The following is a 26,551-nucleotide window of genomic DNA, read 5'->3' as shown; positions in this document are numbered from 1 at the left end:
AGTGATTGGTCAAATTTGCGGGAAAGTTGCGGTGATTGGCTGAAGTTGCAACACCGCCCTGAATTCGCGGGGTTTGCTTGAAGTTGCGTTGAAGTTGCAAATCGCAACATCGCAACTTTCTGGAGGGTCTGACTTTTACTGCGTAGTCACACACACTGGCTTCACACACTCCTGACACACACACTTTTACTCAGTAGTCACACACACTGGCTATACACACTCCTGAGTAAAAGTGTGTGTGTCAGGAGTGTGTAAAGCCAGTGTGTGTGACTATGCAGTAAAAGTGTGTGTGTCAGGAGTGTGTGAAGCCAGTGTGTGTGTGTCAGGAGTGTGTGAAGCCAGTGTGTGTGTGTGTGTGTCAGGAATGTGTGAAGCCAGTGTGTGTGACTACTGAGTAAAAGTGTGTGTGTCAGGAGTGTGTGAAGCCAGTGTGTGTGTGTGTCAGGAGTGTGTGAAGCCAGTGTGTGTGTGTGTGTCAGGAGTGTGTGAAGCCAGTGTGTGAGACTACGCAGTAAAAGTACGGCGTTTGCTTCATGATTCCAATCTGAACTTTTCTGCCTGTTTATCTCCAAGTTCACATTAGCACTACAGACTGTAGTGAACACTGGTGGGTCCCACATGAGGACTGCAGGTGGGCGGGGTCTTCTGCCCAGGTGTGGCCTATACCGAACGGCGTGTGAAGACCCTGCCGTGATGCACTGGATGTGCACGCCTGTCTCCACACTGCAGATGTCCACATGATTAATGTCTCCGCCTCGGGCTCTCCACCCAGCTGACTACCCAGCATGCCTTTGGAGAAACATGTAGAAACACGACGTTTTACTATTATTTTTTTAATTACAATTATTATTATTTTATTTTATATTATTTTTAATTCTCCATGGCTCCTCGGTTCTTATTCTTACTTCTATCATGTTTTACTACATTATCACTTGATAAATGGCAACATTTATTTTATCTGGACCCATACGATTGTAAAGCTGCTTTGGGACATGTGTTGTGAAAAGCGCTATATAAATAAATTTGACTTGACTAAATATTACAAAGAATATTGGATTATGGGAGTTTATTCGGTCCTGCAAAACTGCATTTTTTTGCTATATCAGAAATACATTTACAACTTTTGAAAACTAAAAAAAAAACCTCATGAGTCGTGAGATTGGCTTGTGACTCTAACGCTGACCGCCATGGTGGGAGAGGGGCGTGGTCTCTGTCCGCCAGGTTGGACATGACCTGGTCCACCTTGGTTAGTGAGGAAGAGGAGGAGCGGCGATGACCTTCCTCTCCTGCTGGTGATGTCCGTGGTGCCCTCACTGACCTGACTCCTCTGACCTTGTGACCTTACGTCTTCTGGGCCGGACGCAGACGTTCCGGACTGCCGGGCAGCCCAGGTGAGGTGCGGCCCCAGAGTCTGCTGTCCAGGCTGTAATGAACCCACCGTGAGAGGAGACACGTCTGCTGTGGGAGAGAACACCACCTCCCTCTGAGAATCTCCCTCTTAATATTACTGTTTAATACTCTTAATATTACTGTGTAAAACTGACAATCATTTTAAGTATTGTTTATATCATGATGTGTTCTATGAAAGGTCATATCTGTCCTATAAGTTACTGTAGTGTCATGTTTGTATCATCAGTGTCATCTTAGCTGTTGGTGACACACATGTGTAGAATTTGCCCCGTACGACATCTCTGTTAAACAGGCTGGAAATACAGCCGTCATCCTGAGACGGAGAAGGAAAAGAGAGAGAGAGAGAGAGAGAGAGAGAGAGAGAGCCAGCCTCAAAAAGGGAGGAGGGAGAGAGGGGGGGTGTGCGGAGGAAGGCAGTTTATCCTCCTCCTCTTCTGCCCCTGCCCACACCCACACCCGCTCCACCCTGCGTCTTGGTCAGTGGGCTGGTGGGTGGTGCCAGATGCAGCTCCGTCTCTGGCGTCTCCTCCACTCCTGCGTGGAGTTCCAGTGTAGCTCTGCAGAAATGGCCAGTGTAGACTCCCAAAGCAGCAAGCAGCATCTGTGCACGGAGAATTAATTTTGTTTGTTTTTCCTACATACCTAGAAAGGTTTGCGCTGAATTCTGCTGAAGGTAAGGTGCACGATCACCGTCATGAAGGTGTCCAACATTCACAGACTCAACAGGTCTTTTCAGGGTTGTGTTTCACACTTTTAAAATGTTAATTCTTGGTTTATTGTGTAAGGCAGTATGGATAAGACCTGCACACTGAAATTTATTTTTTTTTTTTATAACCTTAAAATATTTTTTTTGGAAATTGATTATTTTTAGTTTTTTAGATTACAGGTGACATTAGATACGACATCATAATCAAAATATGGTATTTGTTTATCATTTAGAATTATAGGATTATTGGTATAATATTCTTAGTGGAAATAGTATTTATTATTTATATACCTTACATGTTTAATGGGGAGTTTGTATTTTCTGGTGGTTTTGGGGTTTTTTTTTTGTCTTTGTTTTTACTTTGCGTTTCTGTCTTTTCACATCCCATAATTTTGATGCTCATTTAAATATAAAATTGCCGCTTGTAGAAACCTGATACAGGGACGTGTCGCAGAGCGTGTCGTATTGTTGTAGCGTGTCATAGCATTTTAACATGTCGTAGTGTTGTAGCATGTTGTATTATTGTAACGTGTCGTAGTTTTGTAGCATGTTGTATTATTGTAACATGTCGTATTGTTGTAGCGTGTTGTAGTATTGTAACATGTAGTGTGTTGTAGTATTGTAACATTTCGTAGTGTTTTAGCGTGTTGTAGTATTGTAACGTTGTAGTATTCTAACGTAGTGTGTCGTTGTATTGTAACATGTCGTAGTGTTGTAGCGTGTCGTAGTGTTGTCATGGTGACTTGTTGCTGTTGTGTGTTTGCCAGCCGCAGGCAAACGCAGGTGCCGATATCAACCTGTCATGTCGGACACATTTTGCATTGTAAGCGATCTGATATCAACATGGCCGCTTTGCTCCGCCCCCCCCCACCGTCTGCTCACTTCAGCTCGTAGAGCAGCAGCTGATCCCACCAACAGGGGGCGCCGTCTCTGCTGACCCAGCAGCCTTTGCCCAGAGACGTCTCGGCGGTCCCGCCCATGTCCTCGGCCATTGCCCCCGCCAAGCCGGCGGGCGCCATGGGCCCCAAGGAGGTGGAGCTGATCCTGGTGAAGGAGCAGAACGGCGTGCAGTTCACCGCCTCCGCCCTGGTGACCCCTGCTGGCCACACCCACCCGTCCGGAGAGCAGCGGGAAACCTGGAGCAAGAAGATCGACTTCCTGCTGTCTGTGATCGGCTTCGCCGTGGACCTGGCCAACGTCTGGAGGTTTCCGTACCTGTGCTACAAGAACGGCGGAGGTGAGAGAACAGAAGATCAAACATACATGTGTCACCGGATGTGCTGAGTGTAACTGTTAAAATGAGAGAAAGGGAAGAGAAGGCTCACGGAAGGCTCACGGAAGGCTCACGGCTGTCTGCACTGTTCTTGTGAGCCTTGTTAGTCAGGTACACACTTCCCAGGGACAATATGACAGGAACACTAATGAAATGAATTATTCTTATACAATATTTCATTTTGTGGGGCCACACAATTGTATGAATTGTGCCCCTTGAGAACACGCTAACGTAAAGTCTGAAGTGAATTATATCTGTCAACCACCTGACCCAAAGTTACACACCTCACTCTTGTACCTTTCAGATCAGCTTCTCTGTAGGCACTGAATAATTCATAAACATTACCAGAATAATTAGACCTTAATATGAATAAATGCATATTAAAATCAGATCTTAAGGTGGAGACTGGTCCTGGCTCCTCCCCCAGGTGCCTTCCTCGTTCCCTACCTCTTCTTCATGGTGATCGCAGGAATGCCGCTCTTCTACATGGAACTGGCCCTGGGTCAGTACAACAGAGAAGGTGCAGCTGGAGTCTGGAAGATCTGTCCCATCTTTAAAGGTACGGCACCACCACCACCACGAGTTCGGACCGGGCAGGGTGTTCTGCGAGGGTTTTCTCCTCCGCAGGCCAGTCGGAGAGGGCGTGGTCCATCATACCAGAGACAGGTAATGTTTATCTCTGGCTGAAAACGCTCACAGTCAAGCGGGAGCTTTTAGTACCAAATCTGCTGTGAACGTCTAATGCATTATTTCTGACGGGCAAATTTCCTGCCAATCTCACAGTGTGATCTGGCGGAAGAATAGAAGAAGTGTAGAGTTAACATGCACGAGGTCCCCACGACCTTCCCCCTGTGTCTCAACAACTTTGCTGTCAGCTCAAAAATGACTTCTGGTACTGGTGGGTGTTGGACCGCCTTGTGTTCAAATATCCCCTCAGCTTCAAAGTGTGTGTGTGTGTGTGTGTGTGTGTGTGTGAGAGAGAGAGAGAGATTTTGTGCCCAAATGCCAGCATTTACCAAATATATTACCTACTACATTAAAAAGTGCCCATTGTAATGTTAAGAATTCAGTAAAAATTGGAGTTCACCAGAATGATCACAGCTGTTTCAGCTATTCTAACACACCTCTGTCAGGACGCTGCAACTGTCAACAGAGGCCTGTTCTATGTAGCCAGAGATGACTGTCAAGAATAAGCTGGAGAGGGAGAGAGAGAGAGATGGACGTTTTAATCACAAGCTCTGCTATCTGTGCGACTGTCACTCTCTGGGTGATTACTGTAATTAGCGCTGATCAGCACAGCTACTTCCTCGGGATCGATGCTTCCCAGAGCACCGAGCAGCACACGTGCACAGCAGACCAGCAAATCCCGTCTGCCCGTCTAACGACACCAGCCTCTCTCCACGAGTGCCAAGCTATGGGAGCTTGAGGTCATGTGGGGTCACTGTGACCTGGAAGCGTTGGTTTGAGACCGTCACCTGCGATGGGCGTCTCGGACGAGCGTCCGTGTTATCACCCTGCTTGTCTGGGGCTGAGAGCGGATGAATGGGGCCGTCTCCTCTCCCAGCCGACCTCAGGGCTCTGCCGTGATTCGTTGGTGCCATCTTGAGCCGCTAATGAATTCTGAAGCGCCACGTCAGGAACGCTGAGGTCTGAAACCGGATTTGTAAAGTTGTGGTGAAATGAACCGGGTTGACGTCCTATCCGTGAAACACGCGTCTGTTTTTGCCGTTCAGGAAGTGAGGATTGGGTTGGTACGGCGTAATGGCGAGACTGTAGCTGTTGTAGCTCTGGTTCCTCTCTGATTCTTCTCTGGTTCCTCTCTGGTTCCTCTCTGATTCTTCTCTGGTTCCTCTCTGGTTCCTCTCTGATTCTTCTCTGGTTGCTCTTTGATTCTTCTCTGGTTCCTCTCTGGTTCTTCTCTGGATCCTCTCTGGTTGCTCTCTGATTCTTCTCTGGTTTCTCTCTGGTTCTTGTGTGCAGGGGTGGGCTTCACCGTCATTCTCATCTCACTCTATGTGGGCTTCTACTACAACGTGATCATCGCCTGGGCGCTCTTCTACCTCTTCTCGTCTTTCTCGGGCGAGCTGCCCTGGGTCCACTGCAACAACACGTGGAACAGTGCCAACTGCTCGGGCTTGAACGCCACCCTGCTCAACGACTCGCACAAGGCCACACCTGCCCTGGAGTACTTCGAGTGAGTACTGCTGTGTGTGTGTGTGTGTGTGTGTGTGTTTGATTCATTCATGATGTCAAAATACAAAATGGGAGCTAAAATGTATCAATTCGAAGTGTGAAGGATACAGGCCCTTGACCTATGTTGACCTTTAATGCACACACAGTAGAAATGATTAGCCCTCCTGTGGCCTCTCGAGGTGTTCAGAAGGTGCTCTGAAGGTGTTCTGAAGGTGTTCTGAAGGTGCTCTGAAAGTGTTCAGAAGGTGCTCTGAAGGTGCTCTGAAGGTGTTCAGAAGGTGCTCTGAAGGTGCTCTGAAGGTGTTCAGAAGGTGCTCTGAAGGTGCTCTGAAGGTGTTCAGAAGGTGTTCAGAAGGTGTTCAGAAGGTGTTCAGAAGGTGTTCTGCTAGAGCAGCACAGAGCCACTCCGTCTGTGCCTTTGACTGTAGTAGGTACAGTATATACATGAGTGGAAGTGCCCCACATAAGTTGTACTTTAAGGCTGTGTTTTCGATCTCGGTCCTCGGGGTCCAGATTCCGGCCCGTGTTTTCCCACTGTCCCAGCTCCAGGAACAGGTAAACCAGGGTTCTGTGTTTGTGACTGCACAGTGTTGGGAAACAGGACAGAGATCTCCCAAGTGAGGATTCTACTGCACTAAAAGTTGTTGGGCACGTACATGTGGCCAGTGGAGGGGGCGTGGGCAGTGGAGGGGTGTGTCCTGTGGAGGGGGCGTGGTCTGCGGAGCGGGCGTGGGCAGTGGAGGTGCGTGGCCTGTGGAGGTTGGCGTGGGCAGTGGAGGGGTGTGGTCTGCGGAGGGGACGTTGGCAGTGGAGGGGTGTGGCCTATGGAGGGGGCGTGGTCTGCGGAGGGGGCGTTGGCAGTGGAGGGGCGTGGGCAGTCACACAGCTGTTTCCGCCCAGGCGCAGGGTCCTGCATCTTCAGGACAGCAGTGGCATCGAGGACCTGGGCCTGCCGCGCTGGCAGCTGACCTGCTGCCTGGCCGTGGTTATCATCGTGCTCTACTTCAGCCTCTGGAAGGGAGTGAAGACCTCGGGCAAGGTGAGCTCCGCCCACCTGTCACTCACATCCAGGGCGTCGCCTTCTGATGCGTCTGCTGTGAGCAGATTCCTCATTTATGGTCCTGGATGTGAGGAAAGTTAAAGTACTTAAGTTCCCATTCACAAAGGTTGGTTGTTTTGAACACAGACCAAGCAAAATTTCTGTCCCCCTCATTCGTTTTTGTAACCCCACCCTCTCATCCACCCCTTATAACCCCACCCTCTCTTATAACCCCACCCTCTCATCCACCCCTTATAACCCCACCCTCTCATCCACCCCTTATAACCCCACCCTCTCTTATAACCCCACCCTCTCATCCACCCCTTATAACCCCACCCTCTCATCCACCCCTTATAACCCCACCCTCTCATCCACCCCTTATAACCCCACCCTCTCATCCCCCCTTATAACCCCACCCTCTCATCCCCCCCTTATAACCCCACCCTCTCATCCACCCCTTATAACCCCACCCTCTCATCCCCCCCTTATAACCCCACCCTCTCATCCACCCCTTATAACCCCACCCTCTCATCCACCCCTTATAACCCCACCCTCTCTTATAACCCCACCCTCTCATCCACCCCTTATAACCCCACCCTCTCATCCACCCCTTATAAAACCACCCTCTCTTATAACCCCACCCTCTCATCCACCCCTTATAACCCCACCCTCTCTTATAACCCCACCCTCTCATCCACCCCTTATAACCCCACCCTCTCATCCACCCCTTATAAAACCACCCTCTCTTATAACCCCACCCTCTCATCCACCCCTTATAAAACCACCCTCTCTTATAACCCCACCCTCTCATCCACCCCTTATAAAACCACCCTCTCTTATAACCCCACCCTCTCATCCACCCCTTATAAAACCACCCTCTCTTATAACCCCACCCTCTCATCCACCCCTTATAAAACCACCCTCTCTTATAACCCCACCCTCTCATCCACCCCTTATAACCCCACCCTCTCATCCCCCCCTTATAACCCCACCCTCTCATCCACCCCTTATAACCCCACCCTCTCTTATAACCCCACCCTCTCATCCACCCCTTATAAAACCACCCTCTCTTATAACCCCACCCTCTCATCCACCCCTTATAACCCCACCCTCTCATCCACCCCTTATAACCACACCCTCTCTTATAACCCCACCCTCTTATCCACCCCTTATAATCCCACCCTCTCTTATAACCCCACCCTCTCATCCCCCCCTTATAACCCCACCCTCTCATCCACCCCTTATAACCCCACCCTCTCTTATAACCCCACCCTCTCATCCACCCCTTATAACCCCACCCCCTCATCCACCCCTTATAACCCCACCCTCTCTTATAACCCCACCCTCTCATCCCCCCCTTATAACCCCACCCTCTCTTATAACCCCACCCCCTCCTCCACCCTCCATCCTGCTGATGTATTGCTCTAGTTCCAGATGTATTCCATCACTGGATGTGAATCACCAAAAGCAACAATAACAAACAATGGCATTTAGTACAGCATGTGTGTGCTTGTGTGTGTGTGCTTGTGTGTGTGTGTGCGCTTGTGTGTGTGTGTGTGTGCATACGTGTGTGTGCGCTTGTGCGTGCGTGCGTGTGCGCTTGTGTGTGCATGTGTGCATACGTGTGCGTGTGTGCACATGCATGTGTTCGTGTGTGTGTGGATGTGTGTTCGTGTGTGTGCACGCACATGTGTGTGCATACGGTGTTCGCGTGTGTGTGAATGCGTGCTTGTGTATGTGTGTGCATATGTATGCGTGCGTGGGTGTTTCCATGTGTGTTCGTGTGTGTGTGTGTGCGTGTGTGTGTGTTCTTGTGTCTGTGTGTTCATGTGTGCGTGTGTGTTTTTGTGTCTGTGTGTTTTTGTGTCTGTGTGTGTGTGCGTGTGTGTTTTTGTGTCTGTGTGTGTGTGTGTGTGTGTGTGTGTGTGTGTGTGTGTGTGTGTGTGTGTAGGTGGTGTGGATCACGGCCACGATGCCCTATGTCGTTCTGACTGTACTCCTGCTGCGTGGTGTCACTCTGCCTGGAGCCATTGACGGCATTAAAGCTTACCTGAGTGTGGACTTCCTCCGTCTGTGTGACGCCCAGGTACACACACACACACACACACACACCCACAGGCCCCCCCAACACACACACACGCGTGGGTGCGTGTGTGTGGGGGGTGTTCCTACGTGGTTGTGTGTTTAAAGGCAGGTGGGTGTATGTTTTGGGGTGTGTGTGTGTGTGTGTGTGTGTGTGTGTGTGTTTTGGGGTGTGTGTGTGTGTGTGTTTTGGGGTGTGTGTGTGTGTTTTGGGGTGTGTGTGTGTGTGTGTGTTTTGGGGTGTGTGTGTGTGTGTGTGTTTTGGGGTGGGTGTGTGTGTGTGTATGTTTTTGGGGTGTGTGTGTGTGTATGTTTTTGGGGTGTGTGTGTGTGTGTGTATTTTTGGGTGTGTGTGTGTGTGTATTTTTGGGGGTGTGTGTGTGTGTGTATTTTTGGGTGTGTGTGTGTGTATTTTTGGGTGTGTGTGTGTGTATGTTTTGGGGTGTGTGTGTGTGTGTGTGTGTGTGTGTGTATATATGTTTTGGGGTGTGTGTGTATATATGTTTTGGGGTGTGTGTGTATGTTTTGGGGTGTGTGTGTGTGTATGTTTTGGGGTGTGTGTGTGTGTATGTTTTGGGGTGTGTGTGTGTGTGTGTGTGTGTGTGTGTGTGTGTGTGTTTTGGGGTGTGTGTATCCTTTGTTAAGCGACTCCTGAGGGCTTCTCATTTCATCATCATTGATGGCCTGGCCAGCCGTGGCGATGCTGTGACCCACGAGCGCAGCTGAACTCCTCGTTCTCGACGTTCTCGCCGTGCGAGCGTTCACTACCGAGAGGCCTCAAAGCGCCACTTTCAGAATTAGATTAGGCACATGCAAGCAGTGGCAATTTGCAAAATTACCCCACATTCAAGAGTACCTTTCATCTTTGTGCTGAATGAGTTTCCTGTAATTATCTCTAATGATAGGTGCTGTGCGTGGTCTTTTGTGTGTTTGTTGGACAGGTTTGGATCGAGGCCGCTACACAGATCTGCTTCTCTTTGGGAGTGGGGTTTGGTGTGCTAATCGCCTTCTCCAGCTACAACAAATTTAGCAACAATTGCTACAGGTAAGCTTGTTCAAAACACACAGACACACACACATACACACACTGTTACAGGTAAGCTTGCTTGGAACCCGTTCAGCATGCAAGACACACACACACACTGATAAATAAACAAACACACGCCTCCTGTTTCTTATCAGTTATCGTTGGAGAAGCAGGGTTGTGTATTCGCATTAGCTTGTGGCTTCTGTCAGGTCAAATATTTAGACACTGTATAGACTTCAACACACTCCTCTACGTCCTGGTTGAACCTGGACAACAGTAACAAAGGCAGCATGAAGTGAAGACTCCCTAAAGGAGGTGAATTGAAGACTCCCTAAAGGGGGTGAAGTGAAGACTCCCTAAAGGGGGTGAAGTGAAGACTCCCTACAGGGGATGAATTGAAGACTCCCTACAGGGGATGAATTGAAGACTCCCTACAGGGGATGAATTGAAGACTCCCTACAGGGGATGAATTGAAGACTCCCTACAGGGGATGAATTGAAGACTCCCTACAGGGGATGAATTGAAGACTCCCTACAGGGGATGAATTGAAGACTCCCTACAGGGGATGAATTGAAGACTCCCTACAGGGGATGAATTGAAGACTCCCTACAGGGGATGAATTGAAGACTCCCTACAGGGGGTGAATTGAAGACTCCCTACAGGGGGTGAATTGAAGACTCCCTACAGGGGGTGAATTGAAGACTCCCTACAGGGGGTGAAGTGAAGACTCCCTAAAGGGGGTGAAGTGAAGACTCCCTAAAGGGGGTGAAGTGAAGACTCCCTAAAGGGGGTGAAGTGAAGTCTCCCTAAAGGGGGTGAAGTGAAGACTCCCTAAAGGGGGTGAAGTGAAGACTCCCTAAAGGGGGTGAAGTGAAGTCTCCCTAAAGGGGGTGAAGTGAAGACTCCCTACAGGGGATGAAGTGAAGACTCCCTACAGGGGATGAAGTGAAGACTCCCTAAAGGAGGTGAAGTGAAGACTCCCTAAAGGAGGTGAAGTGAAGACTCCCTAAAGGGGGTGTATAGACCAAGGCACCACATATTGGCCCCCATCAAGACTACGGAAAGGAAACTGCAGTCATCACCGCTCCTCCTACACGTGTTTCTGTTGTATGGCACACTTTAGTAATACAGCAACTTCAGGGAGTGTGAGAGCAAAAAACCTTCCAGGCGGCCATCTTGAAATGTCCACCAAACAATCTAGACAGGAAAAATCTCCCATGGTCCCTCTCCCTTATGAGACCACATAAATCACCCCAGGCCAATTTTTAAAATAGTTTTTATTAACAATACGAGTAGGGATGTAACTTAAGCAACATAGAAACCTCAGAAAATAAAGTCCAAATGTCCAAAAACGAGCTGGTGGGTCCATCGGACCCGTCATGACCCTCTTTCCCTAGCGTCGAGAAAAAGAACCAAACCTCTCAGGTACTCACCCAATAACAGAAACATCATCCTATATGTGAGTAATTAAACAAAACACAACAGATGTAAACATCAAAAACAGACTTGATCCTTATAAGGAATGTCAAATTCACAAAATCATACTTTCACACTTTCCAAGTTATGTCACATTTGCTAGTTACCACACACCCCCACACACTATGCTATAAGAAAAGACTATTAAATAACTAAATAATAACAAAAACAAATGTAAAGACCATAATATGATTACATATTAAAATTGATACTTCTCCACCAGTTGACCTTCTATCACCACCTACCTTAAATAAGGGAGGTTTAGGGTTTGACAGGGGAGATGAACTCCTATTCAATAACTTAACTGTACTAAAACTACCTACAAGTTGACATTGTTAAAATTACCTGAGGAACCTATGTAGTTAAATGCATCCCATTTTTACTTGCATTATCCTTTAGTGGTGAAAGAGTAGCATTTCTTAAAGTTTCTGCTCTAGTCTTCGTAATGTTTAGGTTTGACCCTTTTCCAAATTTGGTCTTGGACTCCGTGGTCTAACTGAATCTCTGACTTCGCACTCTGCTGTTGTGGGCTGTGCTGCTTCTGGGACATATTGGAAATCAATGTGACTAAATCTTCTTTCCTGTCCATTAGCCGCAGAGTCATGTTTGGCATCATCAGAAAGATGCTCAGAATCACTCACGTTGTCCACGGAGCGTCTCATCTTCTGGAGTCTCTTCCTAATTTTCACCTGGCTCTCCTTCAGCATCTCTGCTCTGTGAGCGTGGTGCCTTTTCAAAGTCAAAGTCAAATGTATTTATATAGCGCTTTTCACAATACATGTCACAAAGCAGCTTTACAATCATATGGGTCCAGATCCCTAATGATAAAGCCAAAGGCAACAGTGGCGAAGAAAAACTCCCTATGATGGTGGGGATTAGGAAGAAACCTTGGGAGGACCAAGACTCAAAAGGGAACCCATCCTCCATTGGGCGGCCCATTAACACAAGTCCGTAGTGCCGGGATGGTTCTACAGATAAAGTTAGGTCCTTGTTCCCCGGCCAAGTAGTCACAGTCCTTTCGGTGTAGATGGTGAGCTTCAGGTAGGAGCTAGCATCAGCACGTCCTCTTGCGGAAATGGCACATCCATCCCCGGCATCAGTACATCCACTGGCAAGCCAGACCATCTCCCAGGTCTGCAATCGTCTTGGGTAGAAGCATGCAAAAAGATAGACAATACAGACTGAGTGTGTGAACATCAATTTAAACCATCATTAATTTAAACATAGCGTAAACATAGCTCACGTGCCAGTGATTAGCATTTGGCTCTGGCAGGCTAATCTATAGCAGCATAACTAAAGGGAGGGGTTCAGAGGTGACCACAGTCACGAGGGCTCACTGAGACATTGCTTTCCAGTCAAGTCATTGTCACAACTAGAGTGATGCCATGACACAGCTGGATGACAGCTTCAACATCTCAGATTACCAGAAATCTCAACGTCTGGAGCCCCCCGAGCCCCTAAACATTACAAGGGGAATATTAGCTGAAGGCTTGATTAAATAGGTGAGTCTTAAGTCTAGATTTAAAGATTGGAACTGTGTCAAAATCTCGGATTGGAGCTAGAATGCTATTCCATAATTGAGGGGCTTTAACCTTATACTGCAGACTTACTAGCCCTTGATGCTTTACGCTGTTTGGCAGCCATCTTTGAGCGAATGGTACTAGTACACTTCAACACTAGATATCTCAAGTTGTATATATAGGAAAATTATCATTCATGGCTCAAACTGAAGTAGACAGTTGGGGGAACATACTGATTCACTTCAATATCATATTCACATAATTTGGTTTATTTTAGAACCTCTATTACAAATGCTAAAAATGCCAGGAATGTCAAAAATTTTGACTTGAACTTGAACATGACTGGAATGTATATTCACATAGTTATTCAAATCTCTTATTGGAAATTGCAAAAAGTTTCGCTAGGGTCTTTTCTAACAACACAGAAAAAATGAAGCAAATCCATGCAAGCATTGCAAAGATATTCCACTTTGTTCCAAGGAATGTCCAGTTCACCACACCCTGTCCAAATGTGCTAAGTATGTGCCACACCCGGTACACACCCTTAGTCAACCAAGCTAACATGCTAACAAATTCCATACACGAAACCGATGAGCCATTTCAAACAACAACGCTGCACATATTACAGAAAGACCAGAAAATTCCAATGAATAAATTCCATGTCCAAATATGAACGTTATGATATCATATTTATGTCCAATATAGTCCGACAGCATAAGCTAGGTTACCGTAGCCAACTCCGGTAGCATCCGACACGATACAGAGTGCTGCAGCACTCAAACGCTCTAAAACTGTTTATAATCTAACGCTTAGTTAATGTTTAGTATTAGAATATATATTTTGTACAATATCGCTTATGAAAAATTATCCATTGTCACTCACAGTACGTAGAATCGCGTCGTAGCCGGTGTACCATCTCACTTCCGGGTTGGCGAAAATTCCGAAAATTGCCCATATATTCCACACAAAGTAATCCGTTTATGTTCAAAAGTATCCACAATCCACATAAAAACGAACAAAATAATCCATGGCAGCTTCAGTTTCGCCGAACAGTGTGTTCTGGGGAGCTTAGCTTAGGTTAGCAAAGGGTTAGCTTATGTTGCTATGCTAGCGGCCGAAATTGGAAATGAAGCGCCAGTTTCCGAGGGCTCAATTTAAAAATATACTTGACCAATCATGTCATATGAGGGCTGGTTAGCTTCGGAAGGATGTACACTATTGGTTAGAACAGCTTTCAATCACTTCTGAGGCTCCAGCTTGTCTCTGTGGGCTTATTGGTTCACCCTCCCCCCCTCCCCTTCGCACCTCGCCGTGGGAGAGGTTGTAAAACCTGTCATTCAAAGTCACTACCCCACTTTAGACCAATAAAAACCACTCAAATCAAAGCAGAACCGCTGCAGCTTTGTAATGAGGGATCAAATCAGCGTTAAAAACGCTTCTGTGACGCTTAGGGGGCAGATTTGTCGGAGTGTCTCATTCAGGAAGCGGATTTTGGAAAATTTTGCAGTGAGGTGAGCAAGCTTTTTAAGGTACTTAACCACAACGGATCTACGCTGTTAAGGTCTTAAATTAAAGCCTTATTAGTAAACGATTTTTAGGTGACAAAACATTAAGACATTTCACAACATAAATATGTTTTGTAAACGGATATGTCGGGAGACCCCCTCGCGGGGTGCACTTTTGTGGTCAACTTCAAAGCCGGATATCTCGCGATCGGCTGCACGTAGACGGCTGAAACTCGGTAGGCATGTAGATGGGATAGGAAATTTTGATTTAAGCGCTTTTGTTCGGAGATTCATTAATGTTTAATATGTTTTATATCGCCGTAAAGGAGCTGGGCCCGCCGGCGGGCCCACTAGGGGGCGCTTCTGCATAATAAAGCTCTGCCTCCGGCTGTAGTCTTACAAATTTTTGGAACTAGGAGAGAACCAGTATTTTGGGAGCGCAAAGGGCGAGATGGGTTGTAGTAAGCAATGAGTTCACTCAGATATTGTGGGGCAAGACCATTTAACGCCTTATAGGTAACCAGAAGACACAATGCGACAAATTATACCACGTTGGAGACCCTTTAACCTGAATCGCAGTTCCAGTACTATGAACAACTTCAAATGGACCTTCACTGCACTCATTATTCCCCTTTCTTCTGAACACCTTCACTTATTCCTCGTCTCCTGGTTGCACTGTACTCCTTTTTTGATCATCAAACCTCCCCTGCACCTCCTCTTTGCCTGTCAGAAACGTACGTACATATTCTTTTGTCCAGATCAGCCAAACCTTCTGGCTTCTTCACAGGCAGCAAAGGCGTATTACTCTGAGGGTTATGTGTTCTCTTCAAAACTTTCAAAAAGTCCTTCAATTTGTGGTCCAATTCCTAGGATTGCCTCTTCTTTAAGTGGGTACTGATTCTTCCAAGGAGGTTTAGCTCCTGGTCGGAGCGTAACTTTCACTGGTTGGGCTGATTTCATAAATCCAATATCAGTACTAGACCACAGAAATTCTGGCACTTGCTGCAGCGTCTCCTCTTTCTTGGAGTCTGAGTCCGCTTGAGCACTACAAATGGACTCATGTCATCTGTACAGCTTGTGGCTGTCCGTGTCCTTGAGCAGTGATCATGATCTTAATAAATCGCTGATCCTCACTCCTCCAGATGACAGGATTGTCTTTTAGTGGTACAAAGACAGCTTTCTCTGCTTCTGCCATCATTTCTCATACATGCTTCTGCTCATGTTCATCAGACACCAACAGTGTTACGTGTGGCACACTCTTCTCTACCTCTACTTTAAGATTTATAAAATGTATTGACTTCCTCTCTTTAAATTAATTATTTATTAGTTATTTATTGATATTTTTAGTACTTATTAATTCATTTATTTGTATATGTATGATTATATAGACCCATAAAAAATAGAATATCGTGGAAGTTGATAATTTACATAATTCTATTCAAAAGATTTTACTTTCATAGATTATAGATTCAGGGCCCACAATTTAAATAATTTTAGGTATTTATTTGTTTATATTTATATAGTTTGGGCTTCCAGCTTATAAAACTCACAAAACAGGATTTCAAAATTAGAATACTGTGGAGAAATCAGCCCAAACTACATCTCAATTTTTGCAGAAAAAAAGAAATTAGGATCAAATCAAATTAATGAAAATATGGTACTTTCAAAACAATGTTTTGAAAATGTCAATTTCATTTCTTGATTTTACCTCTCCTGAGTTTATGTCTCCCCACCTAGATATGCAAGTTGTTCATGTAAAACTATTTGCATAAAGTGTCATACATATTGATAAGAGAAACACGACTGAGAGAAAGGGGACCTCAGTAAGACTGAACAGAGACAGGAAGAGGGCCCACCAGGGGCTGGGGTGAAGACTCCCTAAAGGAGTTGAAGTGAAGACGCCCTGAAGGGGCTGAAGTGAAGACGCCCTGAAGGGGCTGAAGTGAAGACGCCCTGAAGGGGCTGAAGTGAAGACGCCCTGAAGGGGCTGAAGTGAAGACGCCCTGAAGGGGATGAAGTGAAGACGCCCTGAAGGGGATGAAGTGAAGACGCCCTGAAGGGGATGAAGTGAAGACGCCCTGAAGGGGATGAAGTGAAGACGCCCTGAAGGGGATGAAGTGAAGACGCCCTGAAGGGGATGAAGTGAAGACGCCCTGAAGGGGATGAAGTGAAGACGCCCTGAAGGGGATGAAGTGAAGACGCCCTGAAGGGGATGAAGTGAAGACGCCCTGAAGGGGATGAAGTGAAGACGCCCTGAAGGGGATGAAGTGAAGACGCCCTGAAGGGGCTGAAGTGAAGACGCCCTGAAGGGGCTGAAGTGAAGACGCCCTGAAGGGGCTGAAGTGAAGACGCCCTGAAGGGGCTGAAGTGAAGACGCCCTGAAGGGGCTGAAGTGAAGACGCCCTGAAGGGGCTGAAGTGAAGACTCCCTAAAGGGGCTGAAGTGAAGACTCCCTAAAGTGGATGAAGTGAAGACTCCCTAAAGGAGGTGAAGACTCCCTTAAGGGGCCGAAGAGAAGACTCCCTTAAGGGGCCGAAGTAAAGGAGGTGAAGCCCCACGGAGGCCGAGGTCAGGTGAGATGGGAACAAGGAAAAAATATTAACTGGGAAATTTACCCCACTAAGGAAACAACAGTGTATGTGAGGAATCAATGAGGACCTACAGGGGTGGGACCCATTCAACACTTCCAGAAGGTTCTTGCATGTTGAATGGACCCTGCTGGTTCTCTTTATCTGATGTTAATGAACATTAAAACTTGCCTCACTGCATTTCTGTTCCTTGTTGTTTCACAAATGGCTCCACCCCCTCAGCTAATTTCACATGCGCATTTATTGGCACACTATGCAAATGTGTCGTGCAGCCGCCATGCACGCCACTTGTATCTGAAGGGTGAGCTCATGTTTTTTGTAGACGGGCTTGAAAATTCAGCTATCAAATCAGGGAAAATGACTAGGGAGGATATGCCACTAGGGGTCGCTGCAGAGTGGCCCACATGGCCTGAGGAGTATAACACCAACAGTCTGCATTGAATTTCAGTTTTAACACACACACACACACACACACACACACACACACACACACACACACACACACACACACACACACACACAATTAAATGCATATTAAACAGTGTTTATGGTACTTCTCCTCCTCCAGAGACGCCATTATCACCAGCTCCATCAACTCCTTAACGAGCTTCTTCTCAGGTTTTGTCATCTTCTCCTTCTTGGGATACATGTCTCAGAAACACAACGTGGCTCTTGATAAAGTTGCGACCGACGGTGAGTGTGTGTGTGTGTGTGTGTGTGAGAATTCTTTCTCACTCCATTTAGTCTGCTTTTGTAAGTGTTGATACGAGTATTTTCACGATGTGCAAACGTTTTTCTTGACGCTGGTGCTGAGTCTGTCAGTAGTTACTATCAAAAGATGCTATAGCACAACCCCAGACTTCTAGGATAAGACATAAAAAAGCCCTTTAAAAAGTCCCGGAGCTTTTCTGTCTGCTCACTAATAGTCTGTCTCTTCCCTGATAACACATCAACACTGCTGAATTATCCAGGGGTTGATAACGGAAACAGCACTCTCTCTCCAGACCGTGTTCCACAGGAGAACCTTCACGCGTGTCTATCTGACTTTAACCCCCCTTGACATGAATTGTTATTGATCGGTTGTCAATTGATCAAGGCCTGTTATTAGTGTTATTCCTTGTGGAGTTGACACGTTTATTGCAAACAACACAGGCCTGCTGGGTACAGAAAATATTAATACGTCGGCTCAGGCACAGACCACCGTCTGTTAACATGATGAAACACAGCAGCAAAAAATAAAGTATTTATAGACATGGTTCTGTATCATTTAGAAATTGCGAAACTGTAAATTAACTACTTTTTCAAAGAATAAATTCTTTATAAAAAGTGCTGTTCTTTATATTAATGAAGATTATCATACTCCACGATGGGGTGATCATTTATTAGGGTAAATCTCGTGATTCCAAACACTATATGAAAATAAACAATTCCCAGTTCACTTGTTCCTTTGGCATTTTTAAAAGATTTTCGCTTCTGGCTCTCATGTTTATATTCACAGCTGTTTCTGGAGATCTTTACGGCATGCGCTCCAAATCCATCTTTGACATGATAATTCGTTATAGAATGTTAGGCAGCGTAAAATTACAATGAAGCAATTTGCTTACAATGACTTGGTGACTGATGATTGATCAGGGCCGCTGAGGGCCATGTTCACCTTACCGCCTCTCCTTCTGTGTGGAAATCTACAGCTACGAGCTACTACACTGGAATAACCACACATTACTTTTAAAAGATGAATTCTTCTGTCCTGTCCCATCCTGTTCTTCAGGCCCTGGTCTGGTGTTTATCATTTACCCAGAGGCCATTGCAACCCTGCCTGGCTCCTCTGTTTGGGCCGTCATATTCTTCATCATGCTGCTCACTCTGGGGATCGACAGCGCGGTAGGAGCAGACCACAGACCTAACCCTGTGTGTGCGTGTGTACGCGTGTGTGCGTGTGCGCGTGCGTGCATGTGTTTGCCACTGCTTGCCTTTCCTACCCTTCAGATTGTGTCAGTTTGTTTCAGCAATGATGACTGTCAGGCATTGTGTATAAAAGTGTGTGTGTGTGTGTTTCAGATGGGAGGCATGGAGTCTGTGATCACAGGACTCATCGATGAATTCAAGTTTCTGCACAAGCACAGAGAGCTGTTCACACTGCTCGTAGTTGTCTCTACCTTCCTCATCTCACTCTTCTGCGTCACCAATGTGCGTGAGACACAAATGAGTCTCTCTGTCCACATCTGACTACATGGGCTGGATTACAAGATTAAGATTTAATTTAGAGTTACACTAGATGTTAGCAATAGAGAGATCCTACAGTGTCACTAATGGCGCATTTCCACTAGGTCCTGCTTGGCGCGGTACGGTTCGATACGGGTCGATTCGCAACGGTACGGTCGCGTTGTGTTTCCATTACAATGGTGAACCACCCCAATGTGGGTGGAGTCGCTGTTGGCGCGCGGGTTGTAGTGTCGTGACATCATTTGTATGCGACCACAACACCGGTCGATGCCCCTTAACACATAGCATTATTGTATCTTATTTATCTTTATCTTCATTATTGTATGTGGTTGCTCTAATTATTGATAATTTGGTATTACTCCAACAGGCTGAACACACCCTGCATAAAAAGCATCAGTCATACAATCAAATGAAATCAAACTTTATTATGAAATATAGATATTTAAAGTACAACATGTGTAAATAATATAGTTATAGTTAAAAAACGTGCAAAAAGCAAATATATACGTATAGCTTTATATGAAATAAATATTTATAGTACTACAAGCAACATTTTGTGTGCTTTTACTGGCGTCTGTCTCGTTAGTGTTTACAAGTTCGCAAAGCACCCCGAGGAAAGCCCGGTTGAAGGAAACATTTTCCTTAGCAAGGCTAAGAGCTAGCTATTGTACAGTAGTGACTGTGGTGGTAACATTAACTACAAACACAGCTCTAAATTCCTGCGTTTACAATAGATGCGTTCATATTACGTTCATTTACATCTTTTACGAGCCTAGTAGTAAAACTGTGAAATCACAATACACTCACCATTCTCCGTGGCCTCCAGCACCGACATTGTCCAGCACGTTTTCTCTTCCGTTACCGGCTGGCCGGTGACCGTATATGACATCCATTTGCTGGAACCATTTCCAGTCTTTGCGGTTTGCTCCGCTGCGTCCGTTATGGTCCTTCACCGCCCGGTAATCGCGTTAAGCTTTTTTAGCTTGGACCGACCGGCATTGCTGAACGGACCGCTGGTAGCCATGAGTGGCCATTAGTGCGGAAACCTCGCTAAAAACCTTTACATTTCTAGTGGCCCCGTCCAGTTCGCCCTGGATTTTTTGATTGCTGATTATTAACAGAAAGGTTTGTACCTCTGCGTTTAACCAGGGAACAGACTTCGCTCCTTGGGTTTTAAAAATGGCTGAGGAGTCCATAGCATAGCGGAGGAGTCGCTCTCCTGACGCAACCTGTGACGACACTCCCTGGCCAATCAGTGTCATGCTGTTCCTCCACGTCACAGAACTGTACCGCTTTGGAACGGTTAGAACCTCGAGCGAGTAGGTACGAAAAAAGTACCCGAAGGGGCCGGCTAACTGGGACCTGGTACTAATGGAGACACTCACAAACCGTCGCGAATCGAACCGTACCGCGCCAAGCAGGCCCTAGTGGAAATGCGCCATTAGTCCTCAGTCCTAATAAACTGTGACATAATCTGTGGCCAACCCTGTATGATATAGTTTAGAAGAAATGGTATAAAATATAGCTTGGTACATTGACACTGATTAACTTAAATTAAAAAATGTTTAAAACTTAAAGTTAAAGTCAAAATGTAATAATTATGTTTAATAAGTCATAATTTCCATTTTCTCATCAAGCCTTTTATATAAAATGCAAGTATAATTACAAATCATATATATTGTTATGAACAATAAAGACTATCAATATATCTTCTGTCACTCTCTCTGCCTTTTCCTCCTCAATGTTTTTTTTCTTTTCCTCCATGCCACCTTCCCTCCCTCCACCCCTCTCTCTCTCCACCCAGGGGGGCATCTACGTCTTCACCTTGCTGGACCACTTTGCAGCCGGGACCTCCATTCTGTTCGGAGTGCTGATTGAAGCCATCGGCATCGCCTGGTTTTATGGTGAGGGTGTCTGCATGGCCCAGGAAGCCAATGGCCCATTAGTGCAGTGATGTCCTGACGGGCAGCTCACAGCCAGCTGTGCCTGCAGGGCTGTTTCAGTTCATTATGGACCTGCAGGCTTTACCTAGCAACCAGGATATGGGACACCTAGAGCCCTGGAATCCTGGCCAGCTGTCGGTGGTGCAACAGGAAAATGACGTTTTTCTGTAGAAGAACACTTAAGAATGCGTGTGGATGTTTGGTAAGTGGTGGTGTAATATGTGGTTGCTGTAAATAGATCGTGTTATGGAGCATAATGACATCTCAGAAAAGGAGAAGGATGAGTGACAGTGAGCAAAGACGGCAGCTGTTATTAACCGCCATCAAAACGTCATGTTCATGCGTTAGTGTGTGTGAGGTTACCCAAGACTTTCAATGTGTTAGGCCATGCAGAAATGAATTATGTTGTTCCCGAGTTTCAGAGTTAGCGGGACACATGGTGAGGGTCCTGTGGGCGAGCGACGCCTAGCTCGTGGTATCGGGACGCTCGTGGCATCGGGACACTCCTTACAGAACATTTAGGTCTGCCGCGTGTCGGACGCAGCTGATATTTCCAAACGTCACATGCAGGTCAAGCCTTGCTAAAGGAAGAGCCCTGAACTTCAGAGAGTCTCCACGGATCGGGTTGAGGCGAATGAGCGGCGGGCTGCGAGATCGCCATGGGAGGAGCACCAGCTGACCTCTGACCCCAGGGGAGGGGGGGGGGGGTGCAGGGTCACAGGCTGTGCACACCGACTGCTGCTTTTGTTCTGGGCAAAGCAAACAAATCTAGCCCCAGGCTTCTCCAGTGGCCTTTCGGGAAAGGCCATCGGTAACGACAGGGACCGTCTCTCTGGATCTCAGCTGCTGCCTTTGATCTGTGCCTCGTGGGCAGCGTGTTCTGGAGAGGCGGAGAACACGTGGCACACGTTTCTCTGACTGCTCGGTCACGGCGCCACCCGTTAAAGTGCACGAGCCTGTACGGCCCAGCACGAACGAGCCCGACTCCCAGAGAACGTGCACGTTGTCGTTACGATGAAGGCGTGGGACTCGCTGTGGATTACTGCATCTGACATAATGTAAAGTAAAAGACGAGTCCCCAGGCTGTTTCTGTGTATAATACTATCAGTTCACGTGATGCTTTATTTATAAAAGAACAATAGACATCCTCATGTTCTCCTGTTGTGCCTGACGTGATTGGCTGTGTGTTGCTGCGTTCAGGCGTGGACCGTTTCAGTGACGACATCCAGCAGATGATTGGCCAGCGTCCCGGCCTTTACTGGCGTCTGTGCTGGAAGTTTGTCAGCCCCTGTTTCCTGCTGGTACGCCCGTTCTCCGCTCAAATCCACCTTCCCGTTCTCCGCTCAAATCCACCTTAGCGTTCGGAGCGTTCTGAAGGATTTGGAGGTGTCTGATGAAGTAAAGCCTGATATCTCTCTGTGTCTCCCCTCTTTACCATCTAGTTCATGGTGGTCGTCAGCTTTGCGACCTTTAACCCGCCGAAGTATGGCTCCTATGACTTCCCCATGTGGGCCAACCTGGTGGGCTGGTGTCTGTCTCTCTCCTCCATGATCATGGTGCCAATTTATGCCGTCTACAAGTTCTGCATCCTGCCCGGCAGCTTCTGCACTGTACGTCCATATGCCCTAAAGGCACCTCAGACACTGTACGTCCATATGCCCTAAAGGCACCTCAGACACTGTACGTCCATATGCCCTAAAGGCACCTCAGACACTGTACGTCCATATGCCCTAAAGGTACCTCAGACAACTTCAAGCTACCCTTTGTAATAAGTTAATGATCCCATTAGAAATCACGTAAAACTCACTACAAAGTCAAGCCACACCTACTGCAATATCAAACCACTCCCACTGCTATATTAAGCCACACCCATTACAATGTACAACACATACCATGTGGGTGGTATGCACAGCTTCTGAATGGGTCTTTGAACCCAAACTGTAGCTTTAATGTCTACAAAACAGATGTAACTGAAGTCTGGGCAGCTAGCCTAATCCCACAGTTCAAGTGGGCCAAGCCTCTTACATGACTAGTGTTTACACGCCCAAGCAACACAACTTAGAAATTCAAGAATGTAATTATGACTTTGCACTTCATTGCTTGCAGCTGCCATGTTTTCCTCAGTGAGACGTTAGACCACTCTTTTATGCAAAACATCTATGCAAAATAATTGCATAATGTATGCACTTATTTTACATACATTATTACCAAGTTCCATGGATTGGCTGATTGACAAAGTGCTGTTAATTTTTTGTTTTGTTTTCTTTTGTTTATATTGATACAGAAACTGGCATACGCCATCACCCCGGAGACGGAGCATCACCTGGTTGAGCGGGGGGAGGTGCGTCAGTTTACGGTAAGTTCAGGCCACGCCTACTGCAGGATGTCCTCACAAATAAGAACCAGCAGGACCAGGTGAGCTGCTGAGAAGGTCTTTTCCATGGATTTTAGAGGTGAAATTGTGCTAAAAATATGACATTTTATTCACACACAAAATAAGGAAAAAGTAAACCCTTAATAAGTTATGGTTATGGTTTGTGTTCTTGTTAAATAAACGTTAATCCAATTGAAATGAAAAACTCATTGTGTAATTTGGTGATATGGAAGAATTAGGTAACTGTAGTTTGTAGACGGTGACCTCACCTGTGGGTGAGTTTCCCTCACCTGTAGGAGGGTTTATCTAACCTGTAGGATGGTTGACCTCACCTGTAGGATGGTTGACCTCAACCGGTGGGTGGTCTGACCTCAATCGGTGGGTGGTCTGACCTCACCTGTGGGAGGGTTGACCTCACCTGTGGGAGGGTTGACCTCACCTGTGGGAGGGTCGACCTCACCTGTGGGTGGGTCGACCTCACCTGTAGGAGGGTTTATCTAACCTGTAGGATGGTTGACCTCACCTGTAGGACGGTTGACCTCAACCGGTGGGTGGTCTGACCTCAACCGGTGGGTGGTCTGACCTCAACCGGTGGGTGGTCTGACCTCACCTGTGGGTGGTCTGACCTCACCTGTGGGTGGTCTGACCTCACCTGTGGGTGGTCTGACCTCACCTGTAGGTGGGTCGACCTCACCTGTAGGTGGGTCGACCTCACCTGTAGGAGGGTCGACCTCACCTGTGGGAGGGTTGACCTCACCTGTGGGAGGGTTGACCTCACCTGTGGGAAAGTTGACCTGTCCTGTGGGTGGGTTGACCTCACCTGTGGGAATGTTGACCTCACCTGTGGGAAAGTTGACCTGTCCTGTGGGTGGGTTGACCTCACCTGTAGGAGTGTTGACCTCACCTGTGTGTATCTGACTCATCTGCTCTCTTTCCTGTTATTCTTTTAAAGCTTCATCACTGGCTTGTGGTGTGAGCCGCCACTTCACCAGCATCTCACGTGAAATGAGGAGGAGTCTCGTGGGCAGGCCATGCATCACCGGCCAAACCAAGTGTAACCCTAGTGTGACCCTAATCGTTTTTTTTTCTCATGTAATCAAACGTGTGGCTGTAACGTGACTTTGAACACATGGTTGGCGTTTTGTCTATATCGTTTTAAATCTCAGTATTACATGACTGACTGTTACAGTGGCTTATGTTGTATCACAATGACTGTTAAATGTTGACTTTTTTGTGATTAGAATTCAGCTGAACCTTATTGATAAATGTGACTGACAAAAGTGTCAAAGGAAATGTATTGCTTAAGTATCTAGAAAAACACAGTAACGTATTGATTAAGTATCTAGAAGAAACACAGTAATGCCTCATTAGTGCCATCTCATAACCTGTATATTATCTTAGTGTTTATGAAAATTTAAATAAGACAGGTTGGGGGGGTAGTCCAGGCTTTCATTATCTGGCCTGCAGTTAGAGCGTACACGGACGTCCACGTTGGCCTACTGCCTGACCATCTGTCTACCTGACCATGTCACTTTTGTATTCTTTCAGTTCTCAACCAATTGTCTGCAGACCTCAGAAGTTTAGAGAGTTAAGAACAAAATCCTTAAAATATAACCATGTCAAATGTGTGAGGTTTTAAGTCTATGACCGATATATTTAATATCTTTGTGAATACACCACTGATCTCTAAATGAACACCACACAGCTAGAACAGGTCAGGTGTGTCCCCACGACTTCATCTTGGTTCATTACAGACAGATGTGTTCCTCAGCAGTGTTGAAAGGGCCACGTTCACATATTTTGAGTGACCACTGAAAAATTGCCACCCACTGTAAGAGTATCAATAAAGAGCCTCTGTTGAAATGTGTCTGGGGCAGTTTGTGTGGAGGTCCAGCTGATGCCCGTGGGACATTGGGGCAGTTGGTGTTGGTGACGTCATTAAGTACATGGGACAAACGGTCCCATGAACTCCGAAACAAATGAACTCCAAAACACCCATGTGTGTCTGTATCCTGCCTGCATACACCACAGACTAGGAGATGCTGTTTTTAATGGCAACCATGGCAACAGAAAGTACTAGGAAATAAATGCACACACACACAAGGTCGGTAACAATACAACAAAATGCTAGTTAAACTAAACATGGAGACAAAATAAACAAATTACACAGTTACTATAGCAACATCAAACAGTAAAGGTTAAACTGATTTAATCTCTCTCCCTTATATGGGAGGGGTATTATTTACTGTATATACACATGAGAGAGTGAAATACAGTTTCCAGAGAAACAGGAGACACAAAATACACAGCTAATAGATACAAAGCTAACTTTGTGAACTTTACTACAATTTTATCTTACTACAAAAACTTATCTATATAGATCTCTCTCTCTCTCTCTCTCTCTCTCTCTCTCAGAAGAGATATAATCAGTGTTCAATTGGAGAAACCAAGAGTTTGTTTAGATTAACTAGCATTTTGTTGGGATGGGTAACCATTCTTTTGTGAGTATGTACACCCACTAACTGGACACTTCATTAGGTACATCTGCTCATTAACAGAAACATCTAATCAGCCAATCACATTTCACACAGGCTACAATTCATACAGGGCCTATGATTCACATGGGGGCTACAATTCACACAGATAAGGGTTTAGGGTATAGGGGTTAGGGGTTAGGGTTTCTTGAACATGACCCTGGTCATTAGATCTCTTGTAATGTCTTCCGACATTTTTCTGCAGGGCCTCCATGATGTCCTGGTTTTAGTAGTCAGCCAAATATCTTTCCAGCTTTTAAAGGAACTTCATCATGTAAGGAGAGCAGGCTACAATGCAGTCTGACTGATCCCAGGTCAGCATCACATTACACTTATCTTGGCTCTGATGAAGGAGCAGGGTTGGAAACCACTCCAGGAGAAGCAGCTGACCCGAGAGTGCCGGGCATGACGTCGGCTGGACAAACAGTCTGCTAATCTCCGCTCGCCTTCAGTCACAGTTGTGTTAGCTTGGCGGTTACTGCGGCGACGTTCATGGAGAAGAGGTCACCCAGTAAAGCAACCAGAGAGACCCAGACAGAGAGTTGCACACAGGAAACGCGCGTCTGTGCAAATGTTTACGTGATAAATCTGTAGAGGTGGAGAATGTGCGAAGATAAGAGACAGAAGGAGCTTTTTACTGCGGGTGTGAGTAAAGTTG

At 46.4% G+C, this 26,551-nt stretch overlaps 1 protein-coding gene across 4 annotated transcripts; it reads left to right on the top strand.

Annotated features, from left to right (window-relative positions):
- Nucleotides 1-1,648: 1,648 nt before the first annotated feature.
- slc6a3 (solute carrier family 6 member 3) lies at nucleotides 1,649-25,205 on the top strand. Of its 4 annotated transcripts, XM_076970932.1 has the most exons (15): nucleotides 1,649-2,083; nucleotides 3,004-3,353; nucleotides 3,817-3,948; nucleotides 5,370-5,583; nucleotides 6,483-6,621; nucleotides 8,573-8,707; nucleotides 9,645-9,748; nucleotides 17,388-17,512; nucleotides 18,588-18,700; nucleotides 18,878-19,006; nucleotides 20,847-20,946; nucleotides 22,186-22,286; nucleotides 22,428-22,595; nucleotides 23,270-23,341; nucleotides 24,312-25,205. In XM_076970932.1, exons 2-15 carry the CDS (start codon nucleotides 3,095-3,097, stop codon nucleotides 24,333-24,335), a joined length of 1,815 nt encoding a protein of 604 aa, XP_076827047.1. In that variant the 5' UTR covers nucleotides 1,649-2,083; nucleotides 3,004-3,094; the 3' UTR covers nucleotides 24,336-25,205. The 4 variants fall into 4 exon arrangements, 3 of the variants coding, with proteins under 3 accessions (XP_076827047.1, XP_076827049.1, XP_076827048.1); XR_013120635.1 differs by lacking the exons at nucleotides 23,270-23,341; nucleotides 24,312-25,205 and adding an exon at nucleotides 21,556-22,043 and having other exon boundaries at nucleotides 22,428-22,460; XM_076970933.1 differs by lacking the exon at nucleotides 1,649-2,083 and having other exon boundaries at nucleotides 2,458-3,353.
- Nucleotides 25,206-26,551: the final 1,346 nt, after the last annotated feature.

Source organism: Brachyhypopomus gauderio, chromosome 13, assembly GCF_052324685.1.
Source record: "Brachyhypopomus gauderio isolate BG-103 chromosome 13, BGAUD_0.2, whole genome shotgun sequence".
Lineage (NCBI taxonomy): Eukaryota > Metazoa > Chordata > Actinopteri > Gymnotiformes > Hypopomidae > Brachyhypopomus > Brachyhypopomus gauderio.
Note: the sequence above shows the minus strand (reverse complement) of the source record. Positions and strands in the feature narration are given on the sequence as shown.